Source organism: Oncorhynchus clarkii, unplaced genomic scaffold (genome assembly GCF_045791955.1).
Source record: "Oncorhynchus clarkii lewisi isolate Uvic-CL-2024 unplaced genomic scaffold, UVic_Ocla_1.0 unplaced_contig_11500_pilon_pilon, whole genome shotgun sequence".
Classification (NCBI taxonomy): domain Eukaryota; kingdom Metazoa; phylum Chordata; class Actinopteri; order Salmoniformes; family Salmonidae; genus Oncorhynchus; species Oncorhynchus clarkii.
In genome coordinates this window covers 23388-39501 of record NW_027259152.1, presented here as the reverse complement: position 1 = coordinate 39501, position 16114 = coordinate 23388, and the positions used below count along the sequence as shown (strand labels likewise).

Below are 16114 nucleotides of genomic sequence, written 5' to 3'. Positions count from 1 at the left end.
TAGGGGGCTAACGCTAGGGCGTAAGGGCTAGGGGGCTAACGCTAGGGTTTTGGGAGTATTTGTCTGACCCGGGTGGTTTAGGGTGTAGGGGTTATTTGGCAGTCTGTCTGACACGGGTGGTTTAGGGTGTAGGGGTTGTTTGGCACCGCCTGTCTGACCCGGGCGGTTTAGGGTGTAGGGGTTGTTTGGTACCGCCTGTCTGACCCAGGTGGTTTAGGGGTTTTACCTGGATGGTCTCCACCTCCTGACTGAGTTCCTGGATCTCATTAACCAGCCGCTGGTACTTCTGCTGGGGGGTTTCCTTCACCCCACAGCCCTCCGCCAACTAGACAGAGAGAAGAAGAACACAGAGTTAACATTCAGACAATACACTGAAGCGTCAGAACAGACAGCTGAATCACATTATCCACAAGATTCAAATAGACAGCTGAATCATTATCCACAAGATTCAAATAAGACAGCTGAATCATTATCCACAAGATTCAAATAAGACAGCTGAATCACATTATCCACAAGATTCAAATAAGACAGCTGAATCACATTATCCACAAGATTCAAATAAGACAGCTGAATCACATTATCCACAAGATTCAAATAAGACAGCTGAATCACATTATCCACAAGATTCAAATAAGACAGCTGAATCACATTATCCACAAGATTCAAATAAGACAGCTGAATCACATTATCCACAAGATTCAAATAAGACAGCTGAATCATTATCCACAAGATTCAAATAAGACAGCTGAATCATTATCCACAAGATTCAAATGGGCACGTAATAGGTCTTGTGATGGATTTCACAGAGATAGTTTATGTGTCCCAACAGAATCAAATGGTACTATTTATAGAACAATAATCAACATGAAATATTGCAGTAGCAGCATCTACTCACAATCTCATATTCTCCCGACTCATAGCCCACTCTTTTGTTCTTACTGATACGATCTGAGAAGTCTGGGAGAGAAAACACATTCATTAGAGGAAAGACAAGAATGTTAGATGATGGTTTTGTTATAGGGATGAACCGGTTTCACGATAAAACCACGGTAAAATTCCCGACAATTAGTATTACCGTTTCAAATGTTAATTATCATTAAAACCGTGTTTGATTACCGCGGTTTGAAAAACTCACGGGAAATACCGTCCAGCATCGACCAAAGTTAGCGGCAGTCGGACGCAGGCGCAGCATGCAACGTGGGTTTTGTTTCGTGTGAAAACATGGCGGGAGGCAGTGACAGCGCTCGGGAGATTATTCAGCCTTTGAAGAGGACCAAATCTGAAGTGTGCTCGTATTTTGGGGGTTTTACAAGAGTGCTGAGGGAAACTACAAATCGAAGATGGTCACCTTGTCTGCAGAACATACATTATTTTTTAATCGCAGCAAAAGCGGGCAACAATTCAAAATCTCGAGTCCTCTGTGACCACCACCCACTCACTACCTTATAGGGTATGCAAGGTAAGTTCACTTTTAGCTCAATGCATGATGTGGGGACTTCGGGATGGTGGAAAAGGTCAAGGTTTGTCTGTCTAACTTTGCTAATAGCTTGTCAATAATGTAAACTGAAGCGTTTCAGTGTTACCTACTCTTATAAAAACGCCACATGTTGTTCTGCTGCTGTGTGCGTCGTGTGTCGTCAGACTCTATTCACCCATTGCTAGGCTGGACAATAGAACCATTCAAAACTCACCTAAGGCTGAAAAACAGCAAAAGAACATTGGCTAAGCTGGAACACTAGAGCGAGCCCATAGCAAATGAATGGAATGGAACGTTGGCTAAGCTGGAACACTAGAGCGAGCCCATAGCAAATGAATGAATGGAACGTTGGCTAAGCTGGAACACTAGAGCGAGCCCATAGCAAATGAATGAATGGAACGTTGGCTAAGCTGGAACACTAGAGCGAGCCCATAGCAAATGAATGGAATGGAACGTTGGCTAAGCTGGAACACTAGAGCGAGCCCATAGCAAATGAATGGAATGGAACGTTGGCTAAGCTGGAACACTAGCGCGAGCCCATAGCAAATGAATGGAATGGGTCTTGTGATGGATTTCACAGAGATAGTTTATGTGTCCCAACAGAATCAAATGGTACTATTTATAGAACAATAATCAACATGAAATATTGCAGTAGCAGCATCTACTCACAATCTCAGCTGGAACACAGCTGGAACACTAGGGCGAGCCCATAACAAATGAATGGAATGGAACGTTGGCTAAGCTGGAACACTAGCGCGAGCCCATAGCAAATTAATGGAATGGAACGTTGGCTAAGCTGGAACACTAGAGCGAGCCCATAGCAAATGAATGGAATGGAACGTTGGCTAAGCTGGAACACTAGAGCGAGCCCATAGCAAATGAATGGAATGGAACGTTGGCTAAGCTGGAACACTAGAGCGAGCCCATAGCAAATGAATGGAATGGAACGTTGGCTAAGCTGGAACACTAGAGCGAGCCCATAGCAAATGAATGGAATGGAACGTTGGCTAAGCTGGAACACTAGCGCAAGCCCATAGCAAATGAATGGAATGGAACGTTGGCTAAGCTGGAACAGTAGAGCGAGCCCATAGCAAATTAATGGAATGGAACGTTGGCTAAGCTGGAACACTAGAGCGAGCCCATAGCAAATGAATGGAATGGAACGTTGGCTAAGCTGGAACACTAGAGCGAGCCCATAGTAAATGAATGGAATGGAACGTTGGCTAAGCTGGAACAGTAGAGCGAGCCCATAGCAAATGAATGGAATGGAACGTTGGCTAAGCTGGAACACTAGAGCGAGCCCATAGTAAATGAATGGAATGGAACGTTGGCTAAGCTGGAACAGTAGAGCGAGCCCATAGCAAATGAATGAATGGAATGGAACGTTGGCTAAGCTGGAACACTAGCGCGAGCCCATAGCAAATGAATGGAATGGAACGTTGGCTAAGCTGGAACACTAGAGCGAGCCCATAGCAAATTAATGGAATGTTGGCTAAGCTGGAACAGTAGAGCGAGCCCATAGTAAATGAATGAATGGAATGGAACGTTGGCTAAGCTGGAACACTAGAGCGAGCCCATAGCAAATTAATGGAACGTTGGCTAAGCTGGAACACTAGCGCGAGCCCATAGCAAATGAATGGAATGGAACGTTGGCTAAGCTGGAACACTAGAGCGAGCCCATAGCAAATTAATGGAATGTTGGCTAAGCTGGAACACTAGCGCGAACCCATAGCAAATGAATGAATGGAATGGAACGTTGGCTAAGCTGGAACAGTAGAGCGAGCCCATAGCAAATGAATGAATGGATTGGAACGTTGGCTAAGCTGGAACACTAGAGCGAGCCCATAGTAAATAAATGAATGGAATGGAACGTTGGCTAAGCTGGAACACTAGAGCGAGCCCATAGCAAATTAATGGAACGTTGGCTAAGCTGGAACACTAGCGCGAGCCCATAGCAAATGAATGGAATGGAACATTGGCTAAGCTGGAACACTAGAGCGAGCCCATAGCAAATTAATGGAATGTTGGCTAAGCTGGAACACTAGCGCGAGCCCATAGCAAATGAATGAATGGAATGGAACGTTGGCTAAGCTGGAACACTAGAGCGAGCCCATAGTAAATGAATGGATGGAACGTTGGCTAAGCTGGAACAGTAGAGCGAGCCCATAGCAAATGAATGAATGGAATGGAACTTTGGCTAAGCTTGAACACTAGAGCGAGCCCATAGCAAATGAATGAATGGAATGGAACGTTGGCTAAGCTGGAACACTAGCGCGAGCCCATAGTAAATTAATGGAATGGAACGTTCACAGAGCCTGTTGTTCACTGGAGTGATGCTTAGAATTCCATTTGGCCTAAAAGGCACATGTATGCCTTTTTATTTTACCAATACAATCTGTTCGTCAGACTAAACTGGGAAGAAAAAAAAACAGTGCTTATGTCTGCATAATGAGAAAGTAGGGGGAAAAATGAAAATGTCTGACTATTTCTGGTCTAGTGATCGATGAAAAACGAGCTCGCTGCCCAGACTCACAGAATTAGAAAGAGGAGATTCTCATGAATAAAATGGTGTCTTGACTTTTTTTTTTATTTTTATCTAAATATACACATTGCAAAATATTTGGCGAAATAGACAGACTTGCCTATATTTCCCCTATATAGGAAACAATGGGACGACCTCAGAGTTCCATGAGTAATTTTGTTGTTGTTTACATTTTAACCATAAACAAAGTGAGCAGCTCTCGTTACCAACAATAGCGAAACAGGCATTGTGACGTCGAACAATGAGCTGGGAAGAGAACGTTCAGAAGACGAGTTGTTGCCACGGCGCTCAATAGAACTAATAGGAGCTGGCAGGGTGAAAAATACCCTAAAATAAGGCCTGTTTATTCGTGACTACTTCAAAACGACGGCAAGCAGCTGGGAAATATGGTCATATTATGAAACTGGGCTACACGGCGGATGCAATTTATCAGGAAAAAAAAAGCATTGTTAAAAATTGCCTACCATCGCACACGATACCGCATTATGTAGTTTAGTCACCCAACCAATATATTTTGTTCATTTAAAATCCGGCAGTCATCGACTTGGTTGTAAAAAATGTTTCAACAGGAGAAACACTATAGTCTGTGTTACACTGGCTGGAGAACGAGGAACATGGAATCTGATGACCAACGGATGCCGACATAAGTGTCATGGAACAACTGTGCCAGCTCCTTGAACCTCTGAGCAAGTTTAAAGATGCACTTGCCTCAGAGACACTGTCAGCCATCAGCCCTGTCCTGGACCACGTTACCCGTGAAGTTCTGGTGGAAGAGGATACGGAGCCACCCCTGACCAGGGAGATGATACGGAGCCACCCCTGACCGGGGAGATGATACGGATACGGAGCCACCCCTGACCAGGGAGATGATACGGATACGGAGCCACCCCTGACCAGGGAGATGATACGGAGCCACCCCTGACCAGGGAGATGATACGGAGCCACCCCTGACCAGGGAGATGATACGGAGCCATCCCTGACCAGGGAGATGAAAAGGATACGGAGCCACCCCTGACCAGGGAGATGATACGGAGCCATCCCTGACCAAGGAGATGATACGGAGCCATCCCTGACCAAGGAGAGGAAAGGGATAATGAGAGAAGACCTTAACAACAGATGCAAAGAGAGTCATGCATATGGCTTGTTTCATTGACCCCCGCTTCAAAATAAGCTTTTTAGATGAGCCTGAGGCTGCAAAAGTTGACACTGACAGCTGTGTCCAGGAGGCCTTGAAGCCGACAGCTGTGTCCAGGAGGCCTTGAAGCCGACAGCTGTGTCCAGGAGGCCTTGAAGCCGACAGCTGTGTCCAGGAGGCCTTGAAGCCGACAGCTGTGTCCAGGAGGCCTTGAAGCCGACAGCTGTGTCCAGGAGGCCTTGAAGCCGACAGCTGTGTCCAGGAGGCCTTGAAGCCGACAGCTGTGTCCAGGAGGCCTCGAAGCCGACAGCTGTGTCCAGGAGGCCTTGAAGCCGACAGCTGTGTCCAGGAGGCCTTGAAGCCGACAGCTGTGTCCAGGAGGCCTTGAAGCCGACAGCTGCACAAGTCAGGGAAGAACCACGATGCACCAACACCCCCACAGCGGCATCGGAGGGGAAAGGCCTTGCTGGGGTCAGATTCCGACCCCCCCCACCCCCCAGAAGACAGAGTGAAAGAAGAGATCAAGGTCTACCCATCTCTGCCACCCATTCCACCAGAAGAGGATCCACTGGTATGGTGGAGAGGCCCTGCATCAGAGCTGCCTCACGTTGCCAGGAGGCTTTTGTGCATCCTAGCAACCAGAATGCCATCAGTGTGTTCAGTGCCAGCGGGCACATCGTCTCCCCTCGCAGATCACTGCTTCAACCAGAAAGTAAATACGCTGACATTTTTACATTTCAATCTCAAGTGAACAAAAATATATACATACAGGATGTTTCTTTATGAAGGAGAGAACAGACAGAATCAGTGCTGTTCATTTGATTTGTTGACATATTTTGTGTTGTTATTTTAATGTCAACACCTGCACATTGGATGTGTTTATATATGTTTACATATGGTTGTATTGTTCTTACATCCACATTGGATGTGTTTATCTATGGTTGTATTGGATGTGTTTACATATGGTTGTATTGGATGTGTTTACATATGGTTGTATTGGATGTGTTTACATATGGTTGTATTGGATGTGTTTACATATGGTTGTATTGGATGTGTTTACATATGGTTGTATTGGATGTGTTTACATATGGTTGTATTGGATGTGTTTACATATGGTTGTGTTGTTCTTACATCCACATTGCTTCACTTGTGTTGATGTTATATGGACATGTGATTTGCTTACTGAAGGTTGTGTTCAACCTGCACTAGGGAAACATTTACCTCATGGTCACATGGCGCCATCTTTAAATGTTAAATGTTATTATTTTAGTGTTTCTGCACACCAAAAACTACATTGTGCTGCTAATTGTATGTTTGTTTTCAATATGATTTCAGTGGATCAGTACTTCTTGAACATTCCCAGCACGGTTCAACGTCACCGCGATAACACTGATAACCGGGATCATTTTTGCTCACTATAATCGTGATGTGAAATTTTCATAACCGTTTCATCTCTAGTTTGTAACCAATTCAGGAAATGCCTCACGTCTATGGCTACATGACCAGGGAAAAGTCCCAGTGTTCCTCCTGGTGAGGTCACATGGTCATCAGCTGATGTTAAAAAGGGCTTTATAAATACATTTAATTTGAGTCAAGGACGAACTCCTGCGCTTTCTCAACTCCTTGCTTCCTCTATTCCCCACCTCATGCACTGGATAAGGTCTGAGCAGAGAGACCTTGGACCTTCTCCTCCAATATGGTTGAGAAGGCACCGGAAGACTCCCTGAGGTACGGCCCGGCCCCGACTCACTGAGGTACGGCCCGGCCCCCGACTCACTGAGGTACAGCCCGGCCCCCGACTCACTGAGGTACGGCCCGGCCCCCGACTCACTGAGGTACGGCCCGGCCCCCGACTCACTGAGGTACGGCCCGGCCCCCGACTCACTGAGGTACGGCCCGGCCCCCGACTCCCTGAGGTACGGCCCGGCCCCCGACTCCCTGAGGTACGGCCCGGCCCCCGACTCCCTGAGGTACGGCCCGGCCCCCGACTCCCTGAGGTACGGCCCGGCCCCCGACTCCCTGAGGTACGGCCCGGCCCCCGACTCACTGAGGTACGGCCCGGCCCCCGACTCACTGAGGTACGGCCCGGCCCCCGACTCACTGAGGTACGGCCCGGCCCCCGACTCACTGAGGTACGGCCCGGCCCCCGACTCACTGAGGTACGGCCCGGCCCCCGACTCACTGAGGTACGGCCCGGCCCCCCGACTCACTGAGGTACGGCCCGGCCCCCCGACTCACTGAGGTACGGCCCGGCCCCCCGACTCACTGAGGTACGGCCCGGCCCCGACTCACTGAGATACAGCTGTTTGAAGGTATACTAACCGAGGCCTTTAGTGCTGACCCTCTTGTCCTTGAACTTGTCGTAGGCTGCGTTGGGGTTGACCACGATCCTCTCCACGCTGTCACTGCACAGCTCTTCCTGTTAGAGACATCAAGAATAACGAGACACCACAGGAGACTTGGTCAAAACCAGGACAAATGGATTGGAAATGAAAGAGCTGACAGTATACGTAGGCCAAAATGGTTCAAAAGGAGATCAGATTTGATGATTGATGGAGATTTGTGCCAATCTTCTCTCTCCATGGGTTCTGTGTCACACTGGCTGATTCAACACCTGGGAACCTAGTCCCTTACATATCAGAATACCTGTATGGATCGGTGTACAAACTCTCTCACACAGTAGACGTCGTTAAAAATCAGTCAATTAGATACAATCCAATGAGTGAGACATCAACTTCATCTACAGTGTGAGAGAGGGCCCATGTGAGACGCCAACCAACACCAGAACACACACACAGATTGAAATGGATCTGTAATCAGGAAGTAGGGGGGGGGGGGGGGGTCTATTCCAAGAGGGAAAACAAAGACAGTCAATTTAACATTCGATCAAGAAAGAGAGAAAAAAAAAAAACCAAATTCAGAATCTTGAGCACCGAATGGTTCCGCAGAATCCACAATTATCTTGAAATGAGCTCTTTGGTGACAAATGAAACGGAAAACACCACTAACTGTGTAAAGGGGTTGCATTGGGACAACACAATGTGAATGAAAAGTCAGCATTGCCTAGTTACCAGAAGACCTGGGAGTTAGGGACCAATCACGGCTCTACATGAGAAAGTTACCTCCCTCTTGCACAGCTGACTGATGAAAGATGCTATAGATATAGATTATGCTATATATATATATATAGATTATATAAACTAGTGTTTCAGAGTTTCTCCGGTCCTGTGACTTCTACATAATCTCTATGAGCTGCTTCAGTCAATTATAAATCCATGGCTTTCTCCATCTGCTCATTTGAGGAAACAGATTCCGTTAAAAATCAGTGATTCTGAGAAAAGCATCATTCTGACTAGCCTCAGGGAACTGTGCACTAGGGTGAGGGATGATGTCGTCAATGTGTCTAATCTCCAAAATGATTTATTCACATTAATCAAAATGGGAACAATCAATAACCACTGACACAGACAGTAGTGACAGTCCAGACAGACAGTCAAAACAGACATGTTAGGAGTAGGAAGGGAGTCAGTCTGTTAGTCAGTGAAGCTCTTACCAGCTCCTTGGGTTCCCAAGGGGAGTTAGAGAAAGAGCACAGGGAGACAAAGAGGGGAGGGAGAAAGAGAAACAGATTGATTAATGTGGTTATCACATGCCATGCACAGCAGCAGTCTGCCAGGGGAGATGAACGAGTCCAGTGTTCTGAGGCAGACTGCTGCTGACACCGGAGACATTCACTAGAAGACCGACTCTCTGATCATTACGACGTCTCTGTTCTTTCTCTCTCTCTCTCAGACCCATCATCTTTAGGCACATTTTCACAGCGAGAAAATATAGCTCATTTTCAGTGCAGCCCTCCAGACCTCATTGAAAAGCAAATTAGGACCATGGGGCAAAATGAGATTGACACCCCTGGTCTATGGTGATGTATCAACTGCTGACATCACATATCAATATTATACACACAGGTGGGGTAGGCCTAAAATATGCATTTTATATCCAGTGTGTGACTGTGAATATATTGTAAATATCTGATATCTTTTATATGATAGGCCCTGAGCTCTTAACTCAAGCCTCTTGTCTAATTCTCTGGTATTGTTAGCATTATGTAGTGTGTGGAACGAGGGGATTGGCAGAGGAAAACCCATTCCTGAGTGAGATGGTAAGAAAGAAGACAGCTTAGACCTGATTTGATGAGACATACAATGTCAAGGTGTGTTGCAGTACTGATCCCAGTGTTTGTATTGCTAGCAAAGTAGAGTTAGTAAAGAAAGCCAGTTAGTTAGTAAGCTTCTGTTAACATGTATACCAGTAGGTAGAGTAGAGTTAGGGGAAAGGGATGTTAGAACACATACACAGTAACACAACTGTCTTCTCAACAAGACAGACAGAGAGACAGACACAGCGAGACAGACACAGCGAGACAGACACAGCGAGACAGACACAGCGAGACAGACACAGCGAGACAGACACAGCGAGACAGACACAGCGAGACAGACAGACACACACACAAAGAGACCAGAGGTCGACCGATTAATCAGAATGGCCGATTAATTAGGGCCGATTTCAAGTTTTCATAACAATCGGAAATCGGTATTTTTGGACACCAATTTTTTTATTTTTTCCCACCTATTTAATCTTCATTTAAATAGTTAGTTAAAGAACAATTCAGTTAAGAACACGTTCTTATTTTCAATGACGGCCTAGGAACGGTGGGTTAACTGCCTTGTTCAGGGGCAGAACGACAGATTTTTACCTTGCCAACTCGAGGATTCAATCTTGCAACCTTACAGTTAACTAGTCCAACGCTCTGCCACCTGCCTCTCATTGCACTCCACGAGGAGCCTGCCTGTTACGCGAATGCAGTAAGAAGCCAAGGTAAGTTGCTAGCTAGCATTAAACGTATCTTATAAAAAAACAATCAATCAATCAATCATAATCACTAGTTAACTACACATGGTTGATGATATTACTAGTTTATCTAGCGTGTCCTGCGTTGCATATAATCGATGCGGTGCGCATTCGCGAAAAAGGACTGTCGTTGCTCCAACGTGTACCTAACCATAAACATCATTGCCTTTCTTAAAATCAATACACAGAAGTATATATTTTTAAACCTGTATATTTAGCTAAAATAAATCCAGGTTAACAGGCAATATTAACCAGGTGAAATTGTGTCATTTCTCTTGCGTTCATTGTACGCAGAGTCAGTGTATATGCAACAGTTTGGGCCACCTGGCGCGCTGCGAACTAATTTGCCAGAATTTTACGTAATTATGACATAACATTGAAGGTTGTGCAATGTAACAGGAATATTTAGACTAATGGATGCCACCCGTTAGATAAAATACGGAACGGTTCCGTATTTCACTGAAATAATAAACGTTTTGTTTTCGAGATGATAGTTTCCGGGTTTGACCATATTAATGACCTAAGGCTCGTATTTCTGTGTGTTATTATGTTATAATTAAGTCAAATTTTTTGTTAGAACAGTCTGACTGAGCGATGGTAGGCACCAGCAGGCTCATAAGCATTCATTCAAACAGCACTTTTATGCATTTTGCCAGCAGCTCCGCTGTTTATGACTTCAAGCTTATCAACTCCCGAGATTAGTCTGGTGTAACGATGTGATGTGAAATGGCTAGCTAGTTAGCAGGGTGCGCGCTAATAGTGTTTCAAACGTCACTCGCTCTGAGACTTGGAGTAGTTGTTCCCCTTGCTCTGCATGGGTAACGCTGCTTCGAGTGTGGCTGTTGTTGTTGTGTTCCTGGTTCGAGCCCAGGTAGGAGTGAGGAGAGGTACGGAAGCTATACTGTTACACTGGCAATACTAAAGTGCCTATAAGAACATCCAATAGTCAAAGGTTAATGAAATACAAATGGTAAAGAGAGAAATAGTCCTATAATCCCTATAATAACTACAACCTAAAACTTCTTACCTGGGAATATTGAAGACTCATGTTAAAAGGAACCACCAGCTTTCATATGTTCTCATGTTCTGAGCAAGGAACTTAAACGTTAGCTTTCTTAGATGGCACATATTGCACTTTTACTTTCTTCTCCAACACTTTGTTTTTGCATTAATTAAACCAAATTTAATATGTTTCATTATTTATTTGAGGCTAAATGGATTTTATTGATGTATTATATTAAGTTAAAATAAGTGTTCATTCAGTATTGTTGTAATTGTCATTATTACAAATACATTTTTAAAAAATCGTCCGATTAATCGGTATTGGCGTTGAAAAAATAATAATAATCGGTCGACGAGAGAGAGAGAGAGAGAACACACACACACAGAGAGAAAGACACACACACACAGAGAGAGAGAGACACACAGAGAGAGAGAGAGACACACACACACACAGAGAGAGAGACACACACACACACACACAGAGAGAGAGACACACACACACACAGAGAGAGAGAGACACACACACACACACAGAGAGAGAGACACACACACACACACAGAGAGAGAGACACACACACACACACAGAGAGAGAGACACACACACACACACAGAGAGAGAGAGACACACACACACACACAGAGAGAGAGAGACACACACACACACAGAGAGAGAGAGACACACACACACAGAGAGAGAGAGACACACACACACAGAGAGAGAGACACACACACACACACAGAGAGAGAGACACACACACACACACAGAGAGAGAGACACACACACACACAGAGAGAGAGAGACACACACACACACACAGAGAGAGAGACACACACACACACACAGAGAGAGAGACACACACACACACACAGAGAGAGAGACACACACACACACACAGAGAGAGAGACACACACACACACAGAGAGAGAGAGAGAGAGGCAGACAGAGACACACACACACACAGAGAGAGACAGACAGAGACACACACACACACACACACAGAGACAGACAGAAACACACACAATGTAGATTCAATATCCTTTGAGTTGTGCTACAAGTGTATGTCAAAATGAAAGTGGGAGGATTATTAGACCAACTAAAATGTCTTGTCAGGTGATCGTGCTGCTACATTTGCAACAGGTGAAACAAGGGATACAACACTTCATCACATCACACAGCAGCAATGGGGCACATCATCATCACTACATCATGTAGGCAGATAGTCATTTCAACACAATTTGAAGAGAGGAGAGGAAAGGGGACAGGAAGGATTTTACAACCCATGCAGATAAACTCCACTATATGAGAGAAAAATAACCTCTTACTTGTACACACTAGCATCCCAGGAGGGAGGGAGGGGTGGGGAGAGAGGGAGGGGAGGAAAAACGAGACCGACAGGGGGAGGGAGGGGACATGGGAGGGAAAACGAGACCGACAGGGGGAGGGAGGGGACATGGGAGGGGAAACGAGACCGACAGGGGGAGGGAGGGTGGGGGAGAGAGGGAGGGGAGGAAAAACGAGACCGACAGGGGGAGGGAGGGGACATGGGAGGGAGAGAGGGAGGGAGGGGTGGGGAGAGAGGGAGGGGAGGAAAAACGAGACCGACAGGGGGAGGGAGGGGACATGGGAGGGGAAACGAGACCGACAGAGGGAGGGAGGGGACATGGGAGGGAAAACGAGACCGACAGAGGGAGGGAGGGGACATGGGAGGGAAAACGAGACCGACAGAGGGAGGGAGGGGACATGGGAGGGAGGGAGGGGACATGGGAGGGAGGGAGGGGACATGGGAGGGAGAGAGGGAGGGGACATGGGAGGGAGGGAGGGGACATGGGAGGGAGGGAGGGGACATGGGAGGGAGGGAGGGGACATGGGAGGGAGGGAGGGAAAACGTTATTAGGATTGGTGGTGTCACTTGTAGGTATCTACTTCACAGTTGATCCATGATACACAGCACGATGATCCAGAGATGCAAATCAATCAATCCTTGATCTGCATCTGTGGATCGAGCCCTTCATCAGCACTCAGTTCAGTTCCAATACACGGGAGAGTTTTGTTAAAGAGCCCCGATGCTTGGTCTGAACATTAACACGCATCACATAAGGTACAGTTTTGGAAGCATAAGGACCTTATATTTCATATCAGAAGGTTGCGTGTTGAGCTCCAAGTGGCACAGCGACTTAGACACTGCATCTCAGTGCTAGAGGCGTCACTACAGGCCTGGTTCACAACCGGCCGAAATTGGGAGTCCGAATAGGGCGGCGCACAATTGGCCCAGCATCGTCCGGGTTAGGCCCAGCATCGTCCGGGTTAGGCCCAGCATCGTCCGGGTTAGGCCGTCATTGCAAATAAGAATTTGTTGTTAACTGGACTTGCCAGGTTAAATAAAAGGTTAAATAATAAGGTGAGTGTTCACAAACAGACATATCTCCATGTTACAGCGCGTGTTTACAGAAGACAGAGGCACCACCTGAGATAATGAGGTATCTGACATGCTCCTAACACCAGTGTGTAACGGAAGAAGTCAGAAACGTGTTGTCACTGGGAAAAAATACTGTCAGCTGCAACTGTGATAAAGTCACTTAAAACAGTTCACGGTAAGTTTATCTTTATCATTTATGAAAATATTTTGGATGTGATTTGAAAGTACAGGGCTTTATGTTTCCAAAACTGTATCGCAATTGAGAATTGATGCTGGTTTAGATGGAGTATTTGGCTGTTTTAGCTGCCAGAGCCAGTCAACATCTGAAGATAACAAGGTCCTTTAAGGAATAATGGTACATCTTGAGCAACTCTGGATCACGCAGTGGTTTTTAGAGAGGATGTGACACTCAGCCACATCAGCAACAGACTGGTGTTTTGGGATCAAGAGGCAGCAGCAAACTTTTTTTTCTCCCCCCCCCCCCCCCCCGCCCCCGCCCCCAAACAATCCCTCCCTTCTCTCCTCCTCCCCTCCATGTTTCACTCACCGACTCAAACTGGGCCTGATCATCTTCTGGCAGGTCACTGGTCTCATACACATCTGGCTCGTTGGACGCCTGTGGAAGACAACGACTCGTATTCTATAACAGCAAAATGACATGGACATAGCTGGCTACTTGTTAATGCAAAATGAACGACAGATACAGTTTTAACCTTCTCAGAGGATTGTACTTTTTGTCAAGTCACTCAGTCGTACACACATTAAGGACACAATAATAAATACGTTTCCGTATTAGCTGTGTGTCTTTACTGTGGTTGTTAATTTTACAATACCCAGTGAGTGGACCCACCCAACCCCTCATAGGAAATGTTATCAAGATAACTAGCTAACGTTAGCTGGCCAACGCCCATTCAATCACAGGGCTGGATTAGCCTCTGTTAGGCTATAGCTAATTAGCTGTCGGGAAGAATAGCTATAGTTATAAATCACAGATAGTTACAACAATGAGCAGTTTAAACAAATCGTATTTGGTTATTTATGTTAGTTCGATGAAAGCTGCTTGAATGTTTGTTAAAACGCAGACTATTTCAATGCACTAAAGCTAGCGAGGTAGTTAACGTGTCGTTACTGTAGCAAACTAACTAGCGTTAAACTAACAGGATCTATGTTAAGCTATCTGGTTAGATATCAGGCCTGCAAAGCTAGCTAGCCTGCCTCTTGTGATTGATTTGACTAGAGAGTGTGTTACAAATATCTCATCGAGACAGATAGCTAGCTATAACGAGACACTGGCTAGCCAGCTAGCTACAGCTAGCTAACTTAACTAGCCAGCAAGCTAACTTAACTAGCCAGCAAGCTAACTTAACTAGCCAGCAAGCTAACTTAACTAGCCAGCAAGCTAACTTAACTAGCCAGCGAACAGGACACTTACGATTCCAGGTAAATTGGCGTATTTGGGATCAGCCATTGTTGAGGTTACAAGGACGAGGCCGGTGGATGAGTAGACAAAAACCCTCTTAGACGTGACAAAGATACCTGAAATAACGATGGACCTTGTGGATAAAAGTTATTAGTCCGTTTTCAAAACGCTAGCTAAATGAACAAGCAAAAAAAGGGATCCTTTCACCCTGTGTAGCCAAACAACTCGCTAACATAAAGCGCTTCTTTTGTATTTTAATAACTGTATTCTGACAGCTCGACTGTTCAGTAGCGGACGAGCATTACAATCTCGCGAGATTTGCGTGGACGAGCGGCGCTGTAGTTTCATAAGCCTCAGGAAAGTGGACCTGGTAGACTTTGGAGATTTCACCTAAACTTGATTCAATTTGCAATGTTGCTTTGGTGAAATTGTACAAACATTGTAAAAAATAAACCTTCGGGTTGCTGCCGCTAAGAATGTGAACGAACAGCATGACAGCAGGCTGCCTTGTCTGGTCTATTTATAGACATAGTGAATATAGCCATAACCCAAAAGCCTTTGTTTGAATGAACCAGGGAAAACATTGCAACAAAACGTATATTTGCCTAGTTTATTACTATACTAGTCTGGACTGTGTGAGTTACCTAATACATGTCCTCCTGTAAATAACCTATCGTAGACGTCTCTGTCAATCACTGTAATACCACATATGTTCGATTTTTAACGAATGTGGGCCCACGATTGACTGGTCAAACCATATTCGCATGATGGGGCTATTATACAATAACAACATTGTCCATAGGCAACCGCTCCATCTTCAGCGCATCAGTGGTGCTGATGAGAGGGATGCGAATAGGCTACCACTTTAATAACGTTGCCTGGATCAGTGCAGGCCACGCCCCGTGCTTGTTAAAAGACCAGAGAGCTGCCAGTGAAGCAAAGCGCTCGGCAAACTCATGCTTCAAAAATTGCTCCTCCTGCATCTCTCGCTACAACAGCTGACCGACCGTCTGGAGCCGGATCCGCTCGGGAATACTCTCACATTTCAATTCTAAAGAACTGCATGGACAAATTAGCAGAAACGTTATAGTGACATGTATGTGTTTTTCTGGTCTATTTGAAGTAAGCAAACTCTCCAACATTTACATAACCTAATTTACATTTTTATTTTGATCGAAACTGATCTTATTTCAAGCACAAAAGCTTGAAATTA

The 16114-nt window shown here is 45.6% G+C and overlaps 1 protein-coding gene across 1 annotated transcript; it reads right to left on the bottom strand.

Annotated features, from left to right (window-relative positions):
- Positions 1 to 226: 226 nt before the first annotated feature.
- On the bottom strand, positions 227 to 15194 carry LOC139399591 (dynactin subunit 2-like; the record flags this gene model as incomplete). Its single annotated transcript, XM_071144954.1, has 5 exons — positions 14914 to 15194; positions 14029 to 14097; positions 7477 to 7573; positions 896 to 957; positions 227 to 325 (listed from the first exon to the last, which is right to left on the bottom strand). Coding segments are annotated over exons 1-5 (363 nt in total), but the record flags the coding sequence as incomplete, so codon positions are not given.
- Positions 15195 to 16114: the final 920 nt, after the last annotated feature.